Consider the following 22,257-nt stretch of genomic DNA (forward strand, 5'->3'; position numbering starts at 1 on the left):
ATGTTACCTTGGGACAAGTAACTTAATCTCTGATGATGCTCCATGACTCTCTAAGGCTGCAAATCAGTGAGAAGATGCCTGCACGCACTGATAAGGAAACTTTCCACTGGAAAGTTGACTAAACTGATGAAATCATAGGTCTACTCCATCCTTGCTGCCTCAGGAAGAACGTTGGTAATGGGTTGCCACATTATTGGATGTTTTCAGGCAGACATTGAATAACTATTCAGAGATGTTATAGAGGAGATTTTTATTTAGGCATAAATAAGGAGGACTAGATGACTCCCAAACACCCTTCCAGTCCTGACAATCTACAATTACTAGAAGCCTCCTCGGCTTTCTGACACTCAAGAAGTTGGCAGCACAGGTGGAGTATATATAATATATTTCTTAGGAGGAAGTATTTGTAGTATTTTGCATTAAGGGTAAAATGAATCCAAGGCGGGGGATCAAATGGAAAATGATCATTGTTTGCCCAATTTTTGTTATATGAGAAATAAATATGAAGTAAATATTCATCTATACTTTTGGTTCTCAAGTTAAAATTTTAGAAATTTACTATAACATTTTATTTTATTGCTATATGAAGATAAGCATTTGATTGAAGTTTTAGGAAGTGATTCAGGAGCCATAATTAAATCATTCCTACCATTGGGTCTGGAAGGAGTATGCCAATCCACTACCCTACTGTTCTACTCAACATCTTTCAGACTTTGCAAACCAAAACACCCATGTCTGGTCATTAGCCACTGCCCTGCATGTGTCATCTTTTGCTATTAAAATGTAAGCCCCCTGAGGACAGGCACTGTCCCACTTTTTAAGTTATAGCCCTAATGCTTGGCATTTAATAAATACTTAATTAATGTGGGTTTTTCCCATTTCTTCATTCATTGAGAGGTAATATGTATAGTGGAAAATGATCAGATGTAGAGGCAGGATGACCTTAAGTTGAAATCCTCCCTCAAATGTTTAGTAGTTGTGTGACTATAGAAAAACTAATTTCTCTGAAACTCAGTTTTGTTCTCTTTAAAAGAGAAGTAATAATCCCCAAATTTCCTACCTCATAATGTTGTTATGAGGCTGCTAATGAGATAATTATATGAAGTTCTTTAGAAACCTAAAGGTACCATACAGATGTTGGATATCGTAACTATATTATTAGTAGTACTATTGTTATTATTATTGTAGTGTAGCCATACTGACTAGAACTCTTTTCCCTTGAAAAATATATAGTTTTTTTTTCTTCTCAATTACAAATGTGCTTATTCAATTCTGTTGCATTTTGTTTTTAGTTTACTTGGATTACAATGAATTTCAACCTTATGTTAATTTGCTTATATATATGATCATGGAAAAGGATCAGATATTTGTTAAATGCTATATATGTGCTATGCACAGTGCTAAGTGATTTACAAATTTTATGTTTTATTGCTGTTCACAACAACCCTGGGAGGCAAATGCTATTAAGTTTGCCTATTTTATAATAAAGGAAACTGAGGCAGATAATAGGTAAGTGACTTGCCCAGGGTTGCACAAGTAGTATTTATATTTATGACTGGATTTGAATACAGATCTTTCCAAGTCCAGGCCCAGTGTTGTAACCACTGTATCACATAGCTGTCTCTGGTGTTATTTGTGTCTCTCACTCTTACCTTGTATTTAATTACTAATATTCTCTATATCAAGAAGTATTTGTTCTTATATTTATATCTATTATATTTATTTGGGATTACATTTAATCTAATTATGAAACATAAAATATCTTCTAATTCTCTGACTGAAGGTGGTGAGATGGCTCAGTGGATACAATGCTATGCCTGGAATTGGGAATACCTGAGTTGAAATCTGGTCTCAGAGGTTTAGGAGATGGGTTGTGCTGGGCAAATCAGTTAACCTCTGTTTGTGTTAACCTACTGGAAAAGGAAATGATAAACCATTCCAGTATTTTTTGCAATAAAATCCCATAGAGAGTATTGGTGTACTATGGTTCATTGGAGAATGAAGAATCAGATACAATTGAACAACTGAGTGACAATATCAAATTCTCTGAATGAAAAGGAAATGGGGTAAAAGATCTCCAGTTGTTTGATAGGATGGACTGCTAAAGAATTGATTTTGTCATTTCCTTTGGGGCAAAAAGCAAAATGAAAGCTGCCAGTTGATCCCTAAATTCTCAGTAAACTCTTTAGGACAGATGAATGAATGAATAAGAGAAAGGAGAGATAAAGGACAGCAGAAGCAAAAAGCAATGACTAAATCCTTACTTGGTGCCAAGCATGAGGCTAAGTGTTGGGAATAAAAATAAATAAGCAACCTAGTTTCTGCCTCCTGGCAACCTACATTCTTTAAAAAAATTTTTATTTAATTAGTCCTTTTAGCATATTCTTCCTTGGTTACAAGAAACATGTCCTTTCTGTCCCCTCCACCAACCCCCTCCTGTAGCTGATGAGAAGTTCCACTGGGTTTTACATGTGTCCTAGATCAAAACATATTTCCATGTTGTTGATGTTTGCACTAGAATGCTCATTTAGAGTCTATATCCCCAATCATATCTCCATTGACCCATGTGATCAAGCAGTTGTTTTGCTTCAGTGTTTCTACTCCCACAATTTTTCCACTGAATATGGATAGTGTTCTTTCACATAAATCCCTCCAAATTGTTCTGAATCATTGCATTGCTACTAATAGAGAAGTCCATTACATTCAATTGGGCCATCTCTGTGTACAATGTTCTCCTAGTTCTGCTCCTTTCACTCTGCATCAATTCCTGGAGGTTGTTCCAGTTCACATGGAATTCATCCAGTTCATTATTTCTTTGGGCACAATAGTATTCCATCACCAACATATACCACAATTTGTTCAGCTATTCCCTAGTTGAAGGGCATCCCTTCATTTTTCTAATTTTTTGCCCCCACAAAGAGCACAGCTATGAATATTCTTGTACAAGTCTTTTTCCTTATCATTTCTTTGGGGTATGAACCCAGCAGTGCTATGGCTGGATCAAAGGACAGACAGTCTTTTAACACCCTTTGGGCATAGTTCCAAATTTCCCTCCAGCATGGTTAGATCAATTCACAACTACACCAGCAAGGCATTAATGTCCCAATCTTGCCACATACCCTACAATATTCATTACTTTCCTTTGCTGTCATATTAGCCAATCTTTTAGGTGTAAGGTGGTACCTCAGAGTTGTTTTGATTTGCATTTCTCTGATTATAAGAGATTTAGAACACTTTTTCATGTGCTTATCAATAGTTTTGATTTTGTTATCTGAAAATTACCTGTTCATATACCTTGCCCATTTATCAATTGGGGAATGGCTTGATTTTTTTTGTACAATTGATTTAGCTCTTTATAAATTTGAGTAATTAGACTCTTGTCAGAAGTTTTTGTTGTGAAGATTTTTCCCAATTTGTTGCTTCCCTTCTTATTTTGTTTGCATTGGTTTTGTTTGCACAAAACCTTTTTAATTTAATGTAATCAAAATGATTTATTTTACATTTTGTAATTTTTTCTAACTCTTGCTCAGTCTTAAAATCTTTCCTTTCTCAAAGATCTGACAAATATACTATTCTGTGTTCACCTATTTTACTTATAGTTTCCTTCTTTATATTCAAGTCATTCACCCATTCTGAGCTTATCTTGATGTAGGGTGTGAGTTGTTAATCCAAACCCAATCACTCCCATATGTTCTTCTAATTTTCCCAGCAGTTTTTGTCAAATAGTGGATTTTTTGTCTCCAAATCTGGGATCTTTGAGTTTATCATAAACTGTCTTGCTGAGGTCATTTAGCCCAAATCTATTCCACTGATCCTCCTTTCTGTCTCTTAGCCAGTACCATATTGTTTTGATGACCATTGCTTTATAATATAGTTTGAAATCTGGTACTGCTTGGCCCCCTTCCTTTGTGTTTTTTTTTTATTATTTCCCTGGATATCCTTGATCTTTTGACCTTCTAAATGAACTTTGCTATTTTTTTCCTAATTTAATAAAAAAGTTTTTTGGTAGTTTGACGAGTATGGCACTAAGTAAGTAAATAAGTTTGTGTAAGATGGTTATTTTTATTATATTAGCTCATCCTACCCATGAGCAATTGATGTTTTTCAAATTATTTAGGTCTAGTTTTAATTGTGTGGAAAGTGTTCTGTATTTGTGAATGGGATGAACTCACCCATATATAATGAAAGAAAATAGCAGAATGGATTAGAAACCAAAAATACTACCATATGTTGTCTACAAGAAATACTCATGAGGTGGGTAGATACTCACAAGGTTCCTTCTAGTTTCTCTTGGTACCATTGTCTATTCCCCCCTCCCTTTTCTTTTTTTTTTGCATGTCATCTTAGACCACTTATTACCCTAATCTCTACCTATGAATGATTCTTCTTATTACTATAATAGTGAATATAATTTTTGAGAGTTTACAAATAATGGTTCCATATATTAATATAAACAATTTGTTCTTATTGAAGCCCTTAAAAAAGGAAATTTAAATAAAAAAAACATTTTCCCTTTCCCCTCTTTCTTATTTACCTTTTCATGTTTCTCTTGATTTTTGTGTTTGAATATCAAAGTTTCCACTTAGTTCTGGTCTTTTCCTTACAAATACTTGAAAATCTTCTATTTTGTTGAATGCCCATACTTTCCCCAGGAAGTATATAGTCAATTTTGATGGGTAGGTGATCCTTGGTTGAAGACTCAATTCTCTTGCCTTTCTGAATATCATATTCCATACATTGGGGTCCTTTAGTGTGGAAGCTGCCAGATCTTGTGTAATCCTGATTGGTGCTCTTTGATATCTGCATTGTCTCTTTTTGGCTTCTTATAAAATTTTCTCCTTAGCTTGGAAGCTCTTGAACTTGGCAATTACTTTCCTGGGGGTTTTCTTTTGAGGATTTAGTGTAGAGGGTTTTCTATGAACTCTTTCAATGTCTATTTTGCTCTTTTATTCAGGAACATCAGGGCATTTTTCTTGGATAATTTCTTGTAATATGATGTCAATATTTCTGTTTATTTCTGGGTTTTCAGGTAGACCAATGATTCTCAAATTGTCTCCTTGAGGCCAGTTTCATAGTCTATCATCTTGCCAGTGTGTTATTTTATGTTTTCTTCTATTTTGTCAGTCTTTTGACTGTTTTATTAATTCTTGATCTTTTGCTAGATCAGTGGCTTCCAATCACATAATTCTGGTCTTTAAAGACAGATTTTCCACTATAATCTTTTGATTTTCCTTTTCAGTTTGGTTTATCTTACTTTTATGGCTTCCAACTGTTTAATTTTGGGCTCCAATTCGGAGTTCTTGTCCTTTAAACTGTTATTTTCTTTTTTTGAACTATTTCCCACTTTTCTTGCCAAAATTCTTCCATCTTTTTCATGAGCTCCAATTTAAATTCTTCAAGAGCTTGTGGCCAATGTCCATTTTTTGGAAGGTTTGGATGCATTTGTTTGTATGTCCTCTTCTGCTATTTCTTCTATAGTCTGGATTTTCCTTTATAAAAGTTATCTAGGGTCAATGTCTTCCTGTTTTTTCTGGGCATTGTTTGCCATCATTATGCTGGTTTTTCTGTCCCTTTCCAGTCAGAAGTCTGAGTGAAGAGGGCTGGCTCTCTGGGTATGGAGCTAAGGAGAGTGGTTTTTGCCTGAGGCCACCTCTCCAATCTCTGGAGCTTCTACTGTTTGCTGCCCTTCTCTATGCTATCTCCCAAGGTCTGTGCTGTTCAGCTTGCTGGGGTCCCAGGTCTAATGGGGGAAGACAACAGGAGAAGAATTTTCAGCTACAAAGGGATGGAGAGGCCTCATAGTCCTTAGGACTTAATGGCAAGGCAGAAGGGACCACATCTTTTTATTATAATTTCCCTTGAAGAAAATCATGAAAGATATAGAGTTCCCTAAGGATATCATAATACAATATTATTGTTGGGACATTTTGTAGCAAAGTTATGAGCCTCATATCAAGAAGACCTGACATTAAAATCTATCATCTCTGACATTTATAAGAATCATTTAACTTTATCTGAGTTTTAGTTTGCTTAGCTGCATATTGAGATTAATGATCATAGATGTAGAATAGGAAGGGACCTTAAAGGTCATCTAATCCAATCCCTTCACTGTAAATTGAGGAAACTGAGATCCAGAAAGGTCTAGGACCCATAGGAGAGATTTAGAACTAAGCGACCTTAGAGATCACTGAATCTGAGGGGCTTCAGAGCCTCTTCCCCGCCCTAAATGCAGACTGGACACTTGCTCTGTTTGGAGCCCCAGTGGCTGTGGTCAGCCTCAGGAGAGTGGAGTCCCTGCTTGTTGCCACAAGGGGTGACAGACTGGCTGCTTGCATTTGCAGTAACAGAACTGCCTTCGAATTCTGGTTGGAGCACCTGAGATCAATCACCTAGTGGGACTTGAGAAGAGGAACAGGAGTTAATTTAACTCTTGACTACAAAAACTGCAACAAACAAATAGAACCCAAGAAAGAGAAAACACAGACACACACACAGACAATCTTGAAACCTGAGATAACATATCAACAAAATGGGAATACTGGGACTCAGGGTGGGGGGGTACCTATAATTAAATATTTTGGCCTGGCCACTAAAATTAAATAAATAAAACTAAATAAGCAAAGGAGAAAGAACTCAATTATTGATAACTATTTTGAGGAAAGAGCAAATCTTGCATCAAACTCAGAGGAAAGTAAAGTAAAAACACCTACTGCAAAATTAGCAAAGAAAGGTAATAAATGGCCACATACTCAAAAAAAAAAAAAAAAAAGCTTTTGGAAGAGTTTTAAAAAGTCCTTAAAACCCAATGACAGAGGTGGAAGAAAAATCTGGAAAAAAAAAGAGTCATGCAAGAATATCAAGAAAATTATGAGAGAAAGATCACTCAAATGGAAAAAGACCCGGGATTTGAACACATAATAGGCACTGTGAAGTACACATGAGATAGGGTATGCAAAACACTTCATAAATAATCAGTTAAGGCAGCAACTAGGTGGCTAAGTAGATTTAGAGCCAGGCCTAAAGAGGGGAGATTCTGGATTCAAATATGGCCTCAGATACTTCATAGCTATTTAACCTTCTGCAAGTCACTTTCCTCACATTGTTTGCCCTTATGTTTGCCTTAGAACCAGTACCCAATATTGATTATTTTTTAAAAATCATTTACTATATATTTCAGTACTTCATAAGCTTTTATTTAGTGATTGAGATCTCAGCATAAGATATTTGCAAAAGCAGTGTATCTGGGGGCAGAGAATGTGCTTTCAAATCTCAGCTATGACCTGAGAGATCATAGTGAAATCAATTATTTGCTAGGCCTCAGTTTCCAAATCTGTAAAATGAGAGAGTTAAATTAGATGAATTCTGAGGTCATTTCCATGTCTAAGCTTATGTTGCTTTTTGAGCTTTATAAGGTCTGACAGAACTTGAACATTCTGCTGGCATGAAGAAACCACGAATACTTTTTTGCCTCAATGAGGTTTTGGAACAGGATTGTATAATCTAGATGGAAAAACAAAATTTGAATTGGGGGGTATGAGTGATCCTATGAGCAAGTAAAAACCATGTTTCCCATCACTATGTAGCTTAAGCATTTGCTTAAATTAAGTATATTATACTGAGAGGACAGTGAATGAATAATTACATGCGAATGAGGCAATTTAGAAGACTCCCTAGAAGAAGTGAATTTAAATTTTTTTAAAGGATGCATGATAGACAGGAATTTGAAAAGATGGATGATGGATGGGGAAGGTAGATGAGAAATTTCACTTGACAGAATGGCAAATACAAAGGTATAGAGAGCATGAGTGACTTGTGTGCAGGGACTTGCATTAAAGAAGGAAATATATTGGGAGAATAAAAGATGAAGAAGTAGAAGAAAATTGACAAATTACTATATTTGGAGACAGGAGACTTGAATTATTTTCTGACTCTGGTTAATTCTACAATTGCCTCGGGTATGTCATTAAGTTAGATGACATTTGTTGGATCTGCTACCCTGGATTTTCAAATGAAATTTTGAAAAATTATTTGACAACCTTTATTTTGAGAAGCATCAATGTATGGCTGAGAGAAAAAAATGGTTCTAGACAAAAAAAATCACTTTTAAAAGACTCAAAATGGTCAGTTCTTGGAAGAAAAAAGGGAATTCTTTACAAAGAGTAAGACTAGATTTCTAATAATGATATAAACAAGATTAATAAATCACTAATTGGTGAATAGAAGATACAAAACCAAAAGTGAAGCAGTACATATCTTCAATCACATCTTAAATTCTATTGAGACTACAGCATGTACATAAATTGGCATCTACAAATAAATATAAGGACTTGTTATCGTTTGTTTGTTTGTGTTATTGGGAAACCACTACCAACTAGGAGGTATTGGGAAAGTTTTCACTGAGAAGACACTAAAATAATAAAATTTAAGTAAACTGGGGATTCTAAGATATAGAGTTGAAATGACAGTGTGTTCTAGGAATGAGGGAGAGCCAGTACAAAGGTCTGGAGAGGAGAAAGAAGAAAACATATCTAAAGAACTGCAAAAAAACAACCATAGTGGAAACATGGTATGCATAAAAGGTAATAATGTATCATTCAATTAGAAAGCTAGGTTGGGCTAAAATGGAGAAAATGGCAAGATGGTGGATAAGGGGGCAGTCAAACAGTTGAACTCTCTTATCATTTCCATCTATACAAGTTTAAAATAATGCCTTGGGAGAAGCTAGGTAGCTTAATGAATTGAAAGTTATGCCTAAAGACTGGATGATTCTAGGTTGAAATGTGGCCTCCAATACTTCCTAGATGTGTGACCCTAGACAAATCACTTACTCCCCATTTCCTAGCCCTTACTGTTCTTTTGCTTTGGAACCAATATACAGTATTGATTCCAAGATGGAACATAAGGGTTTAGAATAAAATAATTTTTAATTCAAATTTTGGGGCAGCAGAACTAACAAAAAGTCAAGGAGAGGGGCAAATGGGCAGTTCAGTGGATCGAGAGCCCGACCCAGAGACAGGAGGTCCTGGGTTCAAATCTGGCCTCAGATACTTCCTAGCTTTGTGACCCTGGGCAAATCACTTAACCCCCATTGCCTAGCCTTTACCACTCTTCTAATACTCTAAGACAGAAGGTAAGGTTTTTTTTTTTTTAAAAGCCCAGGAGGGACATTTTTTGGGTCTTAAAAATTTAAGACATCAGCAAGAGAAATCTGTAGTACCAGTATAGAAGTGTAGTGCAAGTTTTGTCTAAGCCCACACATGAAGCAGCAGTAGCTGCTTCAGCAGGTTTGGGAGATCTCAACTCAGACACAATAAGGGGGTCAGAGAAATATTACATAGGGCCCTTTGGTGCCACTGGATACAGCTGGCACTGACCGGTGACTCTATTGCTCATACTCAGTTCTGAAGAGTAGCTCAAGGACAGATAGGAATTTTGTGTGTAGTCCCAAGGACTGATTATCATTCAAGGGCAAAGAGGAGCATTAGTACCTGTAGATATATGGAACTAGAGATATTTCCTTGATAAAGACCAGAGGGCAGACCAGGAAAACAGTGACCATAACTCTCCCAGGATCACACTAGTTCGGAAGCACCAAAAACTTGCAAACTCCCAGAACTGGTTCTGAAAACAGTAGCATGAAAAATGCCTGAAAGCTTGGGACAGTGTTAGCTTAATCCCAGTAAGCAAAGCCCAATGTTAACATAAAATTCAGCCATGAAATGGGCTAGAAAAATAAAAAATCAGCAACAAAAGTAATTTGACAATCAAAACTACTATATTTGCAAGACAAACTCAGAAGAAGACAATAATGTGAAAAACACAGTAAGGTGAGGCTTTAGAAAGTCTCAAAAAATGCTAATTGGACCCAAACCCAACAAGAATTCCTAGAAGGGTTAAATAAAGAGTTGAGCCTGGCAGAGGAAAACCGAGGAAAATGAGAGTGATGGAAGGAAATTATAAAAAGAGAATTAATAACGGAAAAACAGAATTGGCTGAATGGTGAAAAGAGTCACAAAAAAATAAACATTAAAAAAAAGCTTCTTAAAATAAATCAAACAGGCCAAATGGAAAAGGAGACACAAAAATTTACTGAAGAAAAATGACATCTTTAAAAGCAGAATTGCCCAAATGATAAAAGAAGTATAAAAGCTCATTGAAGAATATGGTTCTTTAAAAATTAGAATTATGGAAGTCTAACCTATCAACTCAATCAAGAAACAATAAAATAGAGTAAAAAGAATGAAAAATTAAAAGAAAGTATAAAATATTTCATCAGTAAAACAACTGACTTGGAAAATAGATTGAGGAGAGACAGCATAATAATTATTGGACTACCTGAAAGCCACTATCAAAAAAAGCCTACAACATCATATTTCCAGAAATTATGAAGGAAAACTGCCCCAATATCTTAGATCCATAAGGTATAATAGAAATCAAAGGGATCAACTTATCACTCCTGAAAGAGATACAAAATAAAAACTCCTATAAAAAGTATAGTCAAATTCCCAAACTCCCAGGTCAAAGAGAAATGCTTCCAACAGCCAAAAAGAAACAATTTAAATTTGTGAAGCCACTATTAGAATCACACAAGTTTTAGCAGTTTCCACATTAAGAGGGCTTACAATATGATGTTCTGGAAGGCAAAGGAGGTAGGATTACAACCAAGAGACAACTACCCAGGGAACTGAGTATAATTCTTCAGGGAAAATTTGATATTTATTGAAATAGAGGACTTTCAAGCATATCTGATTTAAAAAAAAAATCATAGATGAAGGGAAGATGTAATATTCAAAGAGAAGACTCAAGAAAAGCATAAAGAAATAAACATGAAAATGTAATTACAAGGGACTCAATAAAGTTAAACTGTTTACATTCCAATATGGGAAGATGATATATGTAACTCAAAAGAACTTTATCATTATTAGGGCAGTTAAAAGTTTACATTGTCAGAAGGCATGAATGTGAATTGATTCTTTTGGAATGAGCTTCAAAAGGAAAGGAAAAGGTATGTGAAAGAATAATGTAAGAGAAGGAGGAAGGGAGAGGTAAAATGAGGGAAATGTTTTCACATAAGATATGCATGTAAGGAACAGTTTTTATAGTGGAGAGGGAAATGGGGAATGGAGAGCATTTCAATTTTACTCTCATTGGAATTGAGTCAAAGAAGGAAGAATACACATATACACATTAAGTTGTATATAGAAATGTAACTTACACAATAAGAAATTAGGAGAGGAAAAGGATAAGAAAAGGAGATGAATGACTAAAGGAAAGGCAGAGAAAGCGAGGACATGATTAGAAGAAAAATAGACAATAGACTTTTGAGGAGGGGAGAGGGGAGAAGAAACAGAAGGAAATGGGATGGAGGGAATACACAATTAGTAAATTTAACTATGAAAGAGAATGGGATTAACTCAATCAGAGAATAGAAGCAGAGAGCAAAATGGATTAGAAACCAGAATTTAAGAATATGATCATTATAAGAGATTCTCCTGAAACAGAAATATTTACTAAGTTAAAATAAAGCCTAGAGCAGAATTTTATATGCTTCAGCTGAAGTTAAAAAGACTTGGGTAGCAGTCATGATCTCAGACAAGGCAAAAGAAAAAACAGCCCATTTATAATTAAAAATTAAAAATTGACCTAGACAATAAAGTAATATAAAAATTTTACAGCAAGTTTCTCTGATAAAGGTTTCATTTTGCAAATTGCCTATCTATACTAAGAATAAAATTGAACCAAATCATAAAAATAAGAACCATTCTTCAGTTGAAAATGGTCAAATGATGTGAAAAGTCGATTTTCAGAAGAAGCAATAAAAACTATAATCATGAAAAAATGTTTTAAATCATTCTTGATTAGCAAAATTCAAATTAAAAGAACTCTGACATACCACTCTTACACATCAGAAAGGACAAATGCTAGAGGAGATGAAGGAAAATTAGATACACAAATGAACTTCTGATGGAGTAGTGAACTAATCCAACCTTCCTGGAAAGCAAACTGTGCCCAAAGGATTATAAAATTGCCTAACCTTTTACCCAGCAATACTACTACTAGGTCTGTATCCCAAAGAGATCAAAGAAAAGGAAAAAAAAGGTCAACATGCTCAAAGATATTTAGTAACTCTTTTTGTGGTGGCAAAAAATTGGAAATTGGAAGTATGTTCATAAATTGGGAAATTACCAGTTATGTTATAATGGTGTATATGGTTGTGATGGAGTACTATTTTGCTTTAAGAAATAATGGACAGGAGTTATATAGTTATATAGACCAATGTGATCACAGTAGTCTACATAAGGAGTAACAAGGATCTAAGCTAGAATGATACCTATGAGGGTGGATAGAAAGGGACAAATCCTAGACATTATTAAAGAAGTTGAAAGAATAAGACTTTGAGAGAGGGGTAATGATTGTGTATATTGTTTTATAGAATTAGTTTCTTTTTACTGTGCATCAGTTCATGCAAATCTCCATGTTTCTCTGAATTTCGTAATTAAATTGTTTCTTAAAATATAGTAGAATTTAATCATAGACATCCCACAATTTTTAGTCATTTCTCATTTATTTTGTTTTCAATTGTTCCCCCTTTTTTCCTACAGCATTTTAATCAATTTGCTAAAGTTCAAAAGAACTTTTCAATTTAGATCATTTCCAATGGAACTGTTAATAATATTAATCTAATTCTATTACCAGTTCCTAAAATCATAAGAATATTCTATAGTATTTGTTCCATCTGGAGACTAGAAGGTTGAAGGGTAAGTAAATTTTATGAAGACATTATGAGAGAGCTGTGAGTATTTTAATTAATAATAGCTAGTATTTTTATAGTGCTTTCAAGCTGACCAAGCATTTTTCATGTGTTTTCTCATTTGACCCATACAATAAATAATGTTATTACCTCCATTTTAAAAGGAGAAAACTGAAGTTGTGAGGTGAGTGAATTGTGCACAATCATTTTAACAAATATTTGAGGAGGGAGCTTAATGGATTATATTGATAGAAAGATGTTTCTTCATTTCCCAGCAGCAAGCATCATTTCTGTGATCTCATCTCAACTCAATGCATGTCAGTCTAGTACTTTCAAAACATTGATTGTTTTTTGGCTTGGGGATTTTATTGTTTTCCACCAAATTGAGATCTCCTCTGGTTCATTCTAGTTCTTAATTATTCCACGAATACACCCTCCAAAATATCAAATGTTATGCCTGATTCTCCCGTTGCATATGAAGGAATGCACATTATTAAACTGAGAGGAGGAAAGAGCCGCCCCCGCACCATCTCCCATGGCTCGGCTTATCCTTGGCTTCACAGAGACGATTGATATCCCAGAGCCAACAGCAGCCAGACAGGCTCCCCATAAGATAATGGGACAGATTGTTAGGAATTATTAAACTGCCCCCTTTTGCCATAGGGCAGAGTAGGACTATGGATCTGATCCTATCTAAGCTATCCTGAAAGTCTTAGAGCAGCTTTCATCTTTAATACTTCTAGTAGCTTAAGACTGTACTGAGACTTTTGGGACACCCTATATACTAGAGGAAGGAAAATAAATATCATTTCCCCTTCCTTTGTCGTTATCCCCCAAATTTTATCAGTTAGCTCATATCAGGGCAATACTGAGTTCTTTCTTTTTTTTTTAACCTTTACCTTCCATCTTAGAATCAATACTACCTGGGTTTTGAAATGTCATGGCCTGGGGAACTGCCTCCCCCAGGCTGCCACAGGGGTCCCTCACTACTACTTCCTGGCATTGGATTAGTCTTGAATGGGCCAATCACATGCTGAAGGAGGGACCACGCCTCATATTTTGGCTTGAAATTGGTCCTGAATTGGACTATTCCCTTGCTAGATTTGGGCCACGCCCTGTACTTCCAGGCACAGGATTGGTTCTAATATAGACCAATCCTGCGCCTGGGGAGGGGCTCTCCCTCCTTCTAGAAATAGTGATTAGTTAATTTCAGCCAGGAAAACTCAGGTTCCCTTTTGTTTAAATAAAGTGTTTAAAAGATTAGAATGAGAGAGGAGGGGTTTTTTTTTGTTGTTGTTGTTTTTAGCTTTTTTCTACAACTAAGTATCAGTTCCAAGGCAGAAGAGTGGTAAGGGCTAGGTAATGGGGGTTAAGTGACTTGCCAAGGACCACCCCACTAGGAAATGTCTGAGGCCAAATTTAAATTCAGGACCTCCCATCTTTAGGTCTGGCTTGCCATCCACCAAGTCATCTAGCTGCCCCCCAAACTGACTTCTTAAGTACTTCTACTGTCATTCTCAGAACTGGTTATTATTTATTACTTAGATATCCCAAATAAGAAAGTAGGGACCATAAGCTTATTTTGATTAATGTATGACCCTCTTGATGCTTATACTTTATGGATGGGTATAGATCACAGTCTTTTCATACCTTCTTAACTTGAATAAATCTTGTCCATGTCTTTGGTAAAATCTCTTAGGAGGAAGGACCTTTTCACTGAACTGGAGATATTCACAAAATAAACAGAATTTGAGTGATGGAAAGGACCTCAAAGGCCATGTGATTGAAACCATATCCCAGAAGGAATCCCCACTATAGTATACCTGAAAAGGGATCATGAACCCTCTGTTTGAAGACTTCCAAGAAAGGGGAAGCTGGTACCTCTCAAAGAAGCCCATTCTGTTTTTGTATACCTCCAATTTTTAGGAAATATTTCCCAAAAGCAGGGCTATATCTAGTCCTGCCCTTTGAGTCAAACAGACTAAATCTAATTCTTTTTTAATAATTATGACATTGTAGCTCTGACTCACTTAAATCCAATTCATGTCCAAGTCAAAACATCACTATGATATCATCAGTCCCTTTTGAAAATTAAGGATAAATAGTAAAAATGAGAAAAATAAAAATAATAAACATTTATATAGTGCTTTAAGGTTTGTAAAATGCTTTACAAATATTAGCTCATTTGATCCTCATGGCATACCTTTGAATTACATGCTATAACAATCCCATTTTGCAAATGCAAAAGTGAAGTAGAGATTTGATTTTCCAAAGGTAATAAAGCTAACAAGTGTTTGAGGCTGGATTTGAATACAGATCTTCTTGACTCCTAGTCCAGCACTCTATCCATTGCATTACTAAACGGTGTTGAAGAAAGAAAAATGAAAGAGAACTAACTGGTTCCCCCAAGCCTTCTTTTTGGGACTATTAATCCTGATTCCACAAAGTTATCCTAGGCTTAATATTGCCCAAGATTACTTTAACTTTTTGGATACCACTTCATCCTGCTGACTTATAGTTTGCAAATCAATAAACCCTCCTGGACCTTTTTCAGATAAACTTTTGCCTAACCAAGAATCCCTAATTCTTTACTTATGAAGTGGTTTTTTAATCTAAATATAAAACTTTGCATTGATTGCTCCTAAAGTTCATCTTTTTAGTTCTATCCCCTTCATAGATTGATTTTTTTAAATGAGGATAATAATAGCCCCTACCTCCTACAGTTGTGAGGATCAAATGAGATGATGTTTTAAATACATAAAACAAAACCTTTAAGTGCAATATAAATGCTATCTCCTTTGATTGTTGTTGTTGTTTTTAATCTAGAGGGTCATGATTTTGGGGGGAAATCATGCTTCTGGTATTCTCAGCTTCCTTTCAATAATTCCTGGTTCCAGTATCACATATAGAATGTGATTTCCTCACTCTCCCTTACATGATCCCTTTACCTCATTTTCTAGTTATATGTGTCTTTGGAACCAAAAATATTGATAGAATCAAAGAGAGAGAGAGAGAGAGAGAGAGAGAGAGAGAGAGAGAGAGAGAGACAGACAGACAGACAGACAGACAGACAGACAGACAGAGACAGAGAGAGAGCGAGAGGGAGGAAGGAAGGAAGGAAAGAAGAAAGGAAGAGAAGGAGGGAGGGAGGTAAGAAGAAAGAACAGATTTGTGGAGCTAGTTTATTCCAACTCTCAAGAATCAATTGTTAAAATTCCATTGTAAGCATTTATCTTAGAAACTGAAAAATTCTACAAATAAAGACTTAATTTATTCTTTTATTGTCTAGACTTCAGAAAATGATGGGAAAATTTTAATAATGCAGATTAAAAGTGTGTCATTTATCTTTTGGGGGGAAGAAATCAGTTTTAAATATTTATCGGCACATCCCTGCCATTGATGAACTCTATAGAGTTTCCATTCAGGACCATAACTGGGTCTTTATGATAGTCATTATTCATTTCTTCTCTCCCTTCCTCTCTCCTTTCTTCCCTCCCTCCCTTCCTCCTTCCTTCCTTTCTCTTTTTTTTATTAGCTTGTTTAAACAGGCTGGATTAGCAGGTCTATAATCACACATTGTTTATTTCTTCCTGTCTTTTTCCTTTCTTCTAATGTAAACATTTTAAAAGCTTGTTCTAACTATTGAATGATCTCATTAAAAATAGACAATGGATTCTGTAAATAATTTCAATATCAGTAACTAGATGTATCAAATGTGTTATATTTTCCATTTCATTGTTTTGTATTAATTGGTGTTTGACACATCTTGTACCTTTTGACTATCTTTGTTAATAATATTCATCATAGTGTGTTTAGAACCACCAGATTTGTACCAGACCAACTTATTATCTGATATGCTTTGTAAGAGCTTAGTATTAAGTATTATCCCAGCCTATTATCATATGCTCCAAAAAATTAACTTATGTTGATATCTGCCTGTAGTTTCTAAAATGTCATCAGCAGCAACAATAATAATAACAAAAACTTTTCATCTTTTTTCGCATTCTTTATTAAAACCATAAGAACTTTTGGGATCTAGGTAGAAGAGAAAAAAAACAGATGGCTTAGGGAAAAATCAGCATATTAAATTCAAACACTCTTATGAAATATGAAATTAGGGCAAAAATGTTGGATAATTCTCTCTATTCTCTAATCTTGTGTGTTTAGAAATATGCGAGTATATTTATTCTGAGTGAAAGGAAAAAGATAGGGATGACAGACGAATATTTAATGCATGGGACAATAAATTTTGTGCTCTAGTAAATGTTTCAAGCACAAAGATTTATATTAAAAATATCTTAGAATGTTTTTTTTTCAATATGAATATATCTCAATTAGTTTATTTTAGGGCACTAATCAGTGTTTTATAGAGTTACATTTGATTGGCTATTCCATAGTATTTTGATGACCTGTGACAAATGAAAAGAGTGTAGAATTGGGTAGAGTTACTGGATCAGCTCATTTTTCCTTGAGAGTGATAAACGCAGCATAAAAAATTATTTAAAGATCTCATAGTATGACAAAAGTGATTGTAAAGAAAGCTGTCACCACTGTATCTGTAAGATTATGCCTAGTGAAACTGTTGACAGTTGGACCTTATACTTGGCTGATCCAGTCTGTCTACAATCTCATGCACTGATTCAATATTTTTTTTCATTATGATAAACTTTCCAACTATGTTTCAGGTAAAATTCTCATTTGTTAAAGAGCCTTATTTACTTTTGTGGAAACAAAAGAAAACCTTAAGAGTGTGAAAACCCCTCTGTTAGACTACAAACCCATTTAGAGCAGAGAATATGTCCTATTTCATTTGTCATCCGGTATAATGCCTATGCAAAGAGTAATTTCTTAATAAATATTTACTAAATGAATGGGAGACTGTATTTGAGATCAATTCTTTTAGTAATCACTTTTAGTGCTCTTCTTATGTCCTTTCAGGGTTCTGCATCTCTCTGATGCTATATTACACAGTACTGTACAGTTACTCACAACCCTGAAACATTCACTGCCTTCAAGTTGCCTCTTTTCTAGCAATGGTATTCAGCCTGTTTTCTTTCTTTTATTTAATTATAAGCTTTTCTCAGTGCTCATAAGCATTAGGTTAAAGAAAAGTAAAATACAGAAGTCCACTAATTCAACACTTTATTTTGCAGGTAAGGAAATTGAGGCTGAAAGAAATTAATTAAGTATTCTGAGGCAAGATTTGAACTCATTTCCTTAATTTTAAGAACAGAAAATAATAGGGTTAAATGTCTTACAAAATATTGTATCATACATGATTTTTATTATTTCTTATTAGAGTTTTCTCTATGTTAGTGGGTTTGTATATTTTGGTAACTTCCAATTGTTAAACTCAGGGTTTGTGTATGTGATTTCTATATTTGTCACTTACAACAGAAGTGTAATTACATGTGTGTCTATCATCTTTCTCTCTAGGGATAAATCATCACTAAAAGCTATAAATGTAACTGAAACATCATTAGAATATGCAAATTTGGAAAATAATATTAAGTATAATGCCTACGTCACAGCAAGCACAAGATTTGGTGATGGAAAAATGAAAAGTAACCTCATTAGCTTTAGAACGCCAGAGGGAGGTAAGTTCTCATGGAAATGAGCTAATGAAAAATTTAATTGTATTCAAAAAAAAAACATGACATATCATATATTAAATCCTAAAATAAGATTTTTTAAGTGGCTCTGATGCCCCCTAACCAGCACTGACAAAACTATATAACAATGAATTATATTCAGATCTACTATATATTTCACTTATTTGTATATTGTATAACCCCATAATTCCTTACTTAATTAGGTCTCCACATGGCAGCCTTGCTAAAATGTTGCCCTGTGGGTCCTAGGCAATGGCTATATTCAAGGAAACAGTGTTTGATGAGTTTGTTCTAGTACTAGTTGTAGAAAATCCCAGTTCTATTACCCAGATATGTGATCTGGTTTACAGTGAAATCTTTACTGTATTATTATTATAGTGCCCCAACTCCAAGATCTTTAGTTCTGCTGGCCCCCTCCTCCCATAAAAAGCTCAAAAGGAGCTTTGTCAAGTTTATTCCTCTCCTTTAGTAGACTTGGTCAAGATGTTTCTATCATTTTAACATAACCAAATATTTTTAAAAAATGACTTTATTACTCTAGTCATTGATAAATACTTTTGTGTTTCTCTAGCTCCAAGTGATCCACCAAAAGATGTGCATTATGCAAACCTTACTTCTTCATCAATAATTCTTTTTTGGGATCCTCCTTCAAAGCCCAATGGAATTATACAATACTATTCTGTTTATTATCAAAATAATTCAGGTACTTTTATGCAGGTAAGACTTCATCTTTCTCTTAACTCTCTTTGCACTCCTTAAATTCCCATCAGTGATCTCTACTAAAGAAAATTATTTGGGCTTATCCTTATAAAATTCCATTCATTCACATTTATTCTTGACATAAAATAAAATTTGGAATTTAGACACATATCCCCATGTTATTTATTATGACTTAGTTTGAACCAATTTGTCACTTTAGTATATTGAACAAAAATGCTTCCAAAATATTGTATTTTTAAATCAACCAATACGTGTTTGTTAATATAGTATTTTACAAGTGTTTTAAAAAATCTGAATTGTTTCCTGAATTAGTTGTCCACACCAATGTCTTCAGCCTTCAATTTAAATGATTAAAAGTAAGGGGTATATTTTCTATGAAATGACTGTCTAAAAAAGATATAAAGGTGTTCATTGAAGGTTCTTAATGTCAACATGGATAAACTCCTTTGAGGGGCAATTAATATTTTGTTAATTGCTATTCATCCAGTTTTTACTCAATTAGCTTTTACTAAGTAATTTTAAGAATGATTTGAAATGCATGACTACCACTGGATTGCACAGGGTGGTCATACTAAAAGGTCACAGGATATATAGATAGCCTCATATTTCTCAAGGTTCATCTGTCCATTTCCCCCCTTCAGGAATAATACTACAAATGCATGCATTATCTATTTGTAAAATTTTAGAATGATAATCCAGAAGTGACACATAGTTTGAACAGTGAATAAGATTGACCCAAACAATTGATGACAACTATAAGAGTATCATGTCCACAGTTTGCATTTCTGGCCTTATTAGATCACTTTAAAGCCCATGATGACACCACACTTTTTAGAGTTCTAATCTTCACTGTCTGCACCCTTCATCAATATTCATTCATATAATGTGTGGCCAAGAATTTTTATTTTATAGATGGAAAAACTGAGGAGCTAGGTGGCTTGATCATACAGGTAATAATTAGTGCAGTTGAGAGGGGTTTCCAGGCATGAGGGTAGCCTAGCCAAAAAAATAGAGAAATGGGACATGGCTTGTCAAGTTCAAGAAACAGTAGTTTCGTTTGGCTAGGCTATAGAAAGTAGGAAGGGGAAATAACGTAAAGTTCTAGAAAAATAGATTATAACCATATTATGGAAAGCTAAGTTCATAGTTACCATAAAAATAATAAAGAGCCAGTGGCAATTTCTAAACAGGCACATGAAATGATCAAACTTGTCCTTGGGAAAATAGTTTCACCAATAATTATATGGACTTGTATATTTTAATTTATCAGTCTCTATCACTTAGTCTACAGAAGAGATGGGCCATATCAGCTCCACCTACTTCACAGAATGATTATGAGCACCTAAAATATAATATAAATATTATAATACAATAATATTTATAATATAAAATAAAATGTAATCATTTAAAATGTAACCGCAAGTATAGCCCTCTCAGTTTTACATGATTATCTTAATTAACAAATTATATTACATTTATAGATACAGGTACCAGGACAGATCTGCCCCTTCCCTCCAACTTATACTTTTAGACAGTTGACCGTACCACTCTGCCCAGTGAAGTGACTTTGCCCAGGGTTACATATCTAGCAGGTGTCAGAGGCTGTACCAGGTTTCCTTACTCCAAAACTAATCTTTGTCCACTAGGGCTTCCTTCTGCCTTTATTTGACTCTCTGGTGGGGGGAAGGAAACATTTTCATGGTTTATGCCAGTGTATATGAGGTATACGAGAAATCCTGCTTGGTACCGTTCGAACTGGTAAACTTGGAATCGGGAGCTCCTTCTGCAAATCCTCCCTCCAGCACCGATCAGAGGCAAATTAAGGTAGACATAGTAACTTGACTGTAAAAAGAAAAGATATAATACTTCCCAGGAATGTTGTGAGGATCAAATGAGATACTTTATATATCAAGTACTTTCTAAACCTTAAAACAATAAAATAGGAGTCAATGGTATTATTCCACCTAATTTTGTATCAATTATATGATAATTATACAAAGTATTTTATTTTAAATTCCAGTCTTTTTTTTGTTATGAATTCCTAGGATAAAGTAAATATTGACTTATGGTGCATTTTAGACTATAATACATTTGATACTATGGACAATTATTTTGAAAAATGCATATATATATATATATATATATATATATATATACTTAAGAACTAAGCCTAAATAATCATAAACATTTTGTTTGTATTTCAGAATTTTACTCTTCACGATATAGTCAGTTTTTCTGACAATATGACCATATCTGCAGTCATAGAAAATTTGGCAATATTCAGCTACTATATAGTCTGGGTAACAGCAAGTACTTCAATTGGAAATGGGAACAAAACCAGTGACATAATCCAAGTATACACAGATCAAGACAGTATGTAACCTGAGTTATACATTAATATATATATATTAATTTAAAATATATAACTTTAAAATGATTTCAATAGCTTTTATTATCTCTACTAGTTTTTAAGTTTTTTGAATACTTTTTTTCAAGTAACAAGTAATCTTATAGTTCACTAATTAGAAAAAAATATTTTAATTATATCTTCTATTACTGGGAAAGTGCTATTCTGTTCATTTTTCATTCTCTGGAAATGCTCTCTAAATGAAGAATTTTTTTCTTCAAAAACATTGGTACTCTGTATATGATCATTAAATTAATTAATAATTTCCTTCAACACTGGTTTTCTTGAGAAAATTTATTTTAATAATTTAAAAATCACATATAAATTATAAATAACATTCTAATGAAGTATATTTATATACAAAGTATGTCCATATATAATCTTGACCTTTTCAGTTTTGGAGATTCTAGGAGAATTATCTTAAACTTTATTGATGTTAACTTTAAAAAAATTCTTTTTTTAATTGATGTTTACAAAATCTTAATTTTTTTCTCCACAGTTGCTCATCTACTACTTCTACAATATCCCAGAAAGATCATTCTGTACCTTGTCATTTTTCACACCCCATTATTTTTTTAGGATTCATATTTAAGATTGCAGTGCCATATTCACAAAACCATCTTCCGTACTCTTCTAATGATAGTATTATTATTGTTATTGTTTTTATCATTATTGTGAAATGGTATTGTCCTAAGCCTGCCCTATAAATCAAACTCATCAATATTTATTTATTTTTCAGCCCAGTGGTACATGTCATCAGAAACCTA

General features: G+C 34.2%; 1 protein-coding gene across 1 annotated transcript in view; it reads left to right on the forward strand.

The window, feature by feature from the left end:
- PTPRQ (protein tyrosine phosphatase receptor type Q) overlaps window positions 1-22,257 on the forward strand; it is a 336,616-nt gene that overhangs the window by 146,696 nt on the left and 167,663 nt on the right. Inside the window, 3 exon segments of the mRNA XM_056798554.1 lie at window positions 18,188-18,348; window positions 18,935-19,080; window positions 21,288-21,456. Of these exon segments, the coding sequence (XP_056654532.1) occupies window positions 18,188-18,348; window positions 18,935-19,080; window positions 21,288-21,456 (476 nt within the window).

This window comes from Monodelphis domestica, chromosome 5, assembly GCF_027887165.1.
Source record: "Monodelphis domestica isolate mMonDom1 chromosome 5, mMonDom1.pri, whole genome shotgun sequence".
Taxonomy (NCBI): Eukaryota; Metazoa; Chordata; class Mammalia; order Didelphimorphia; family Didelphidae; genus Monodelphis; species Monodelphis domestica.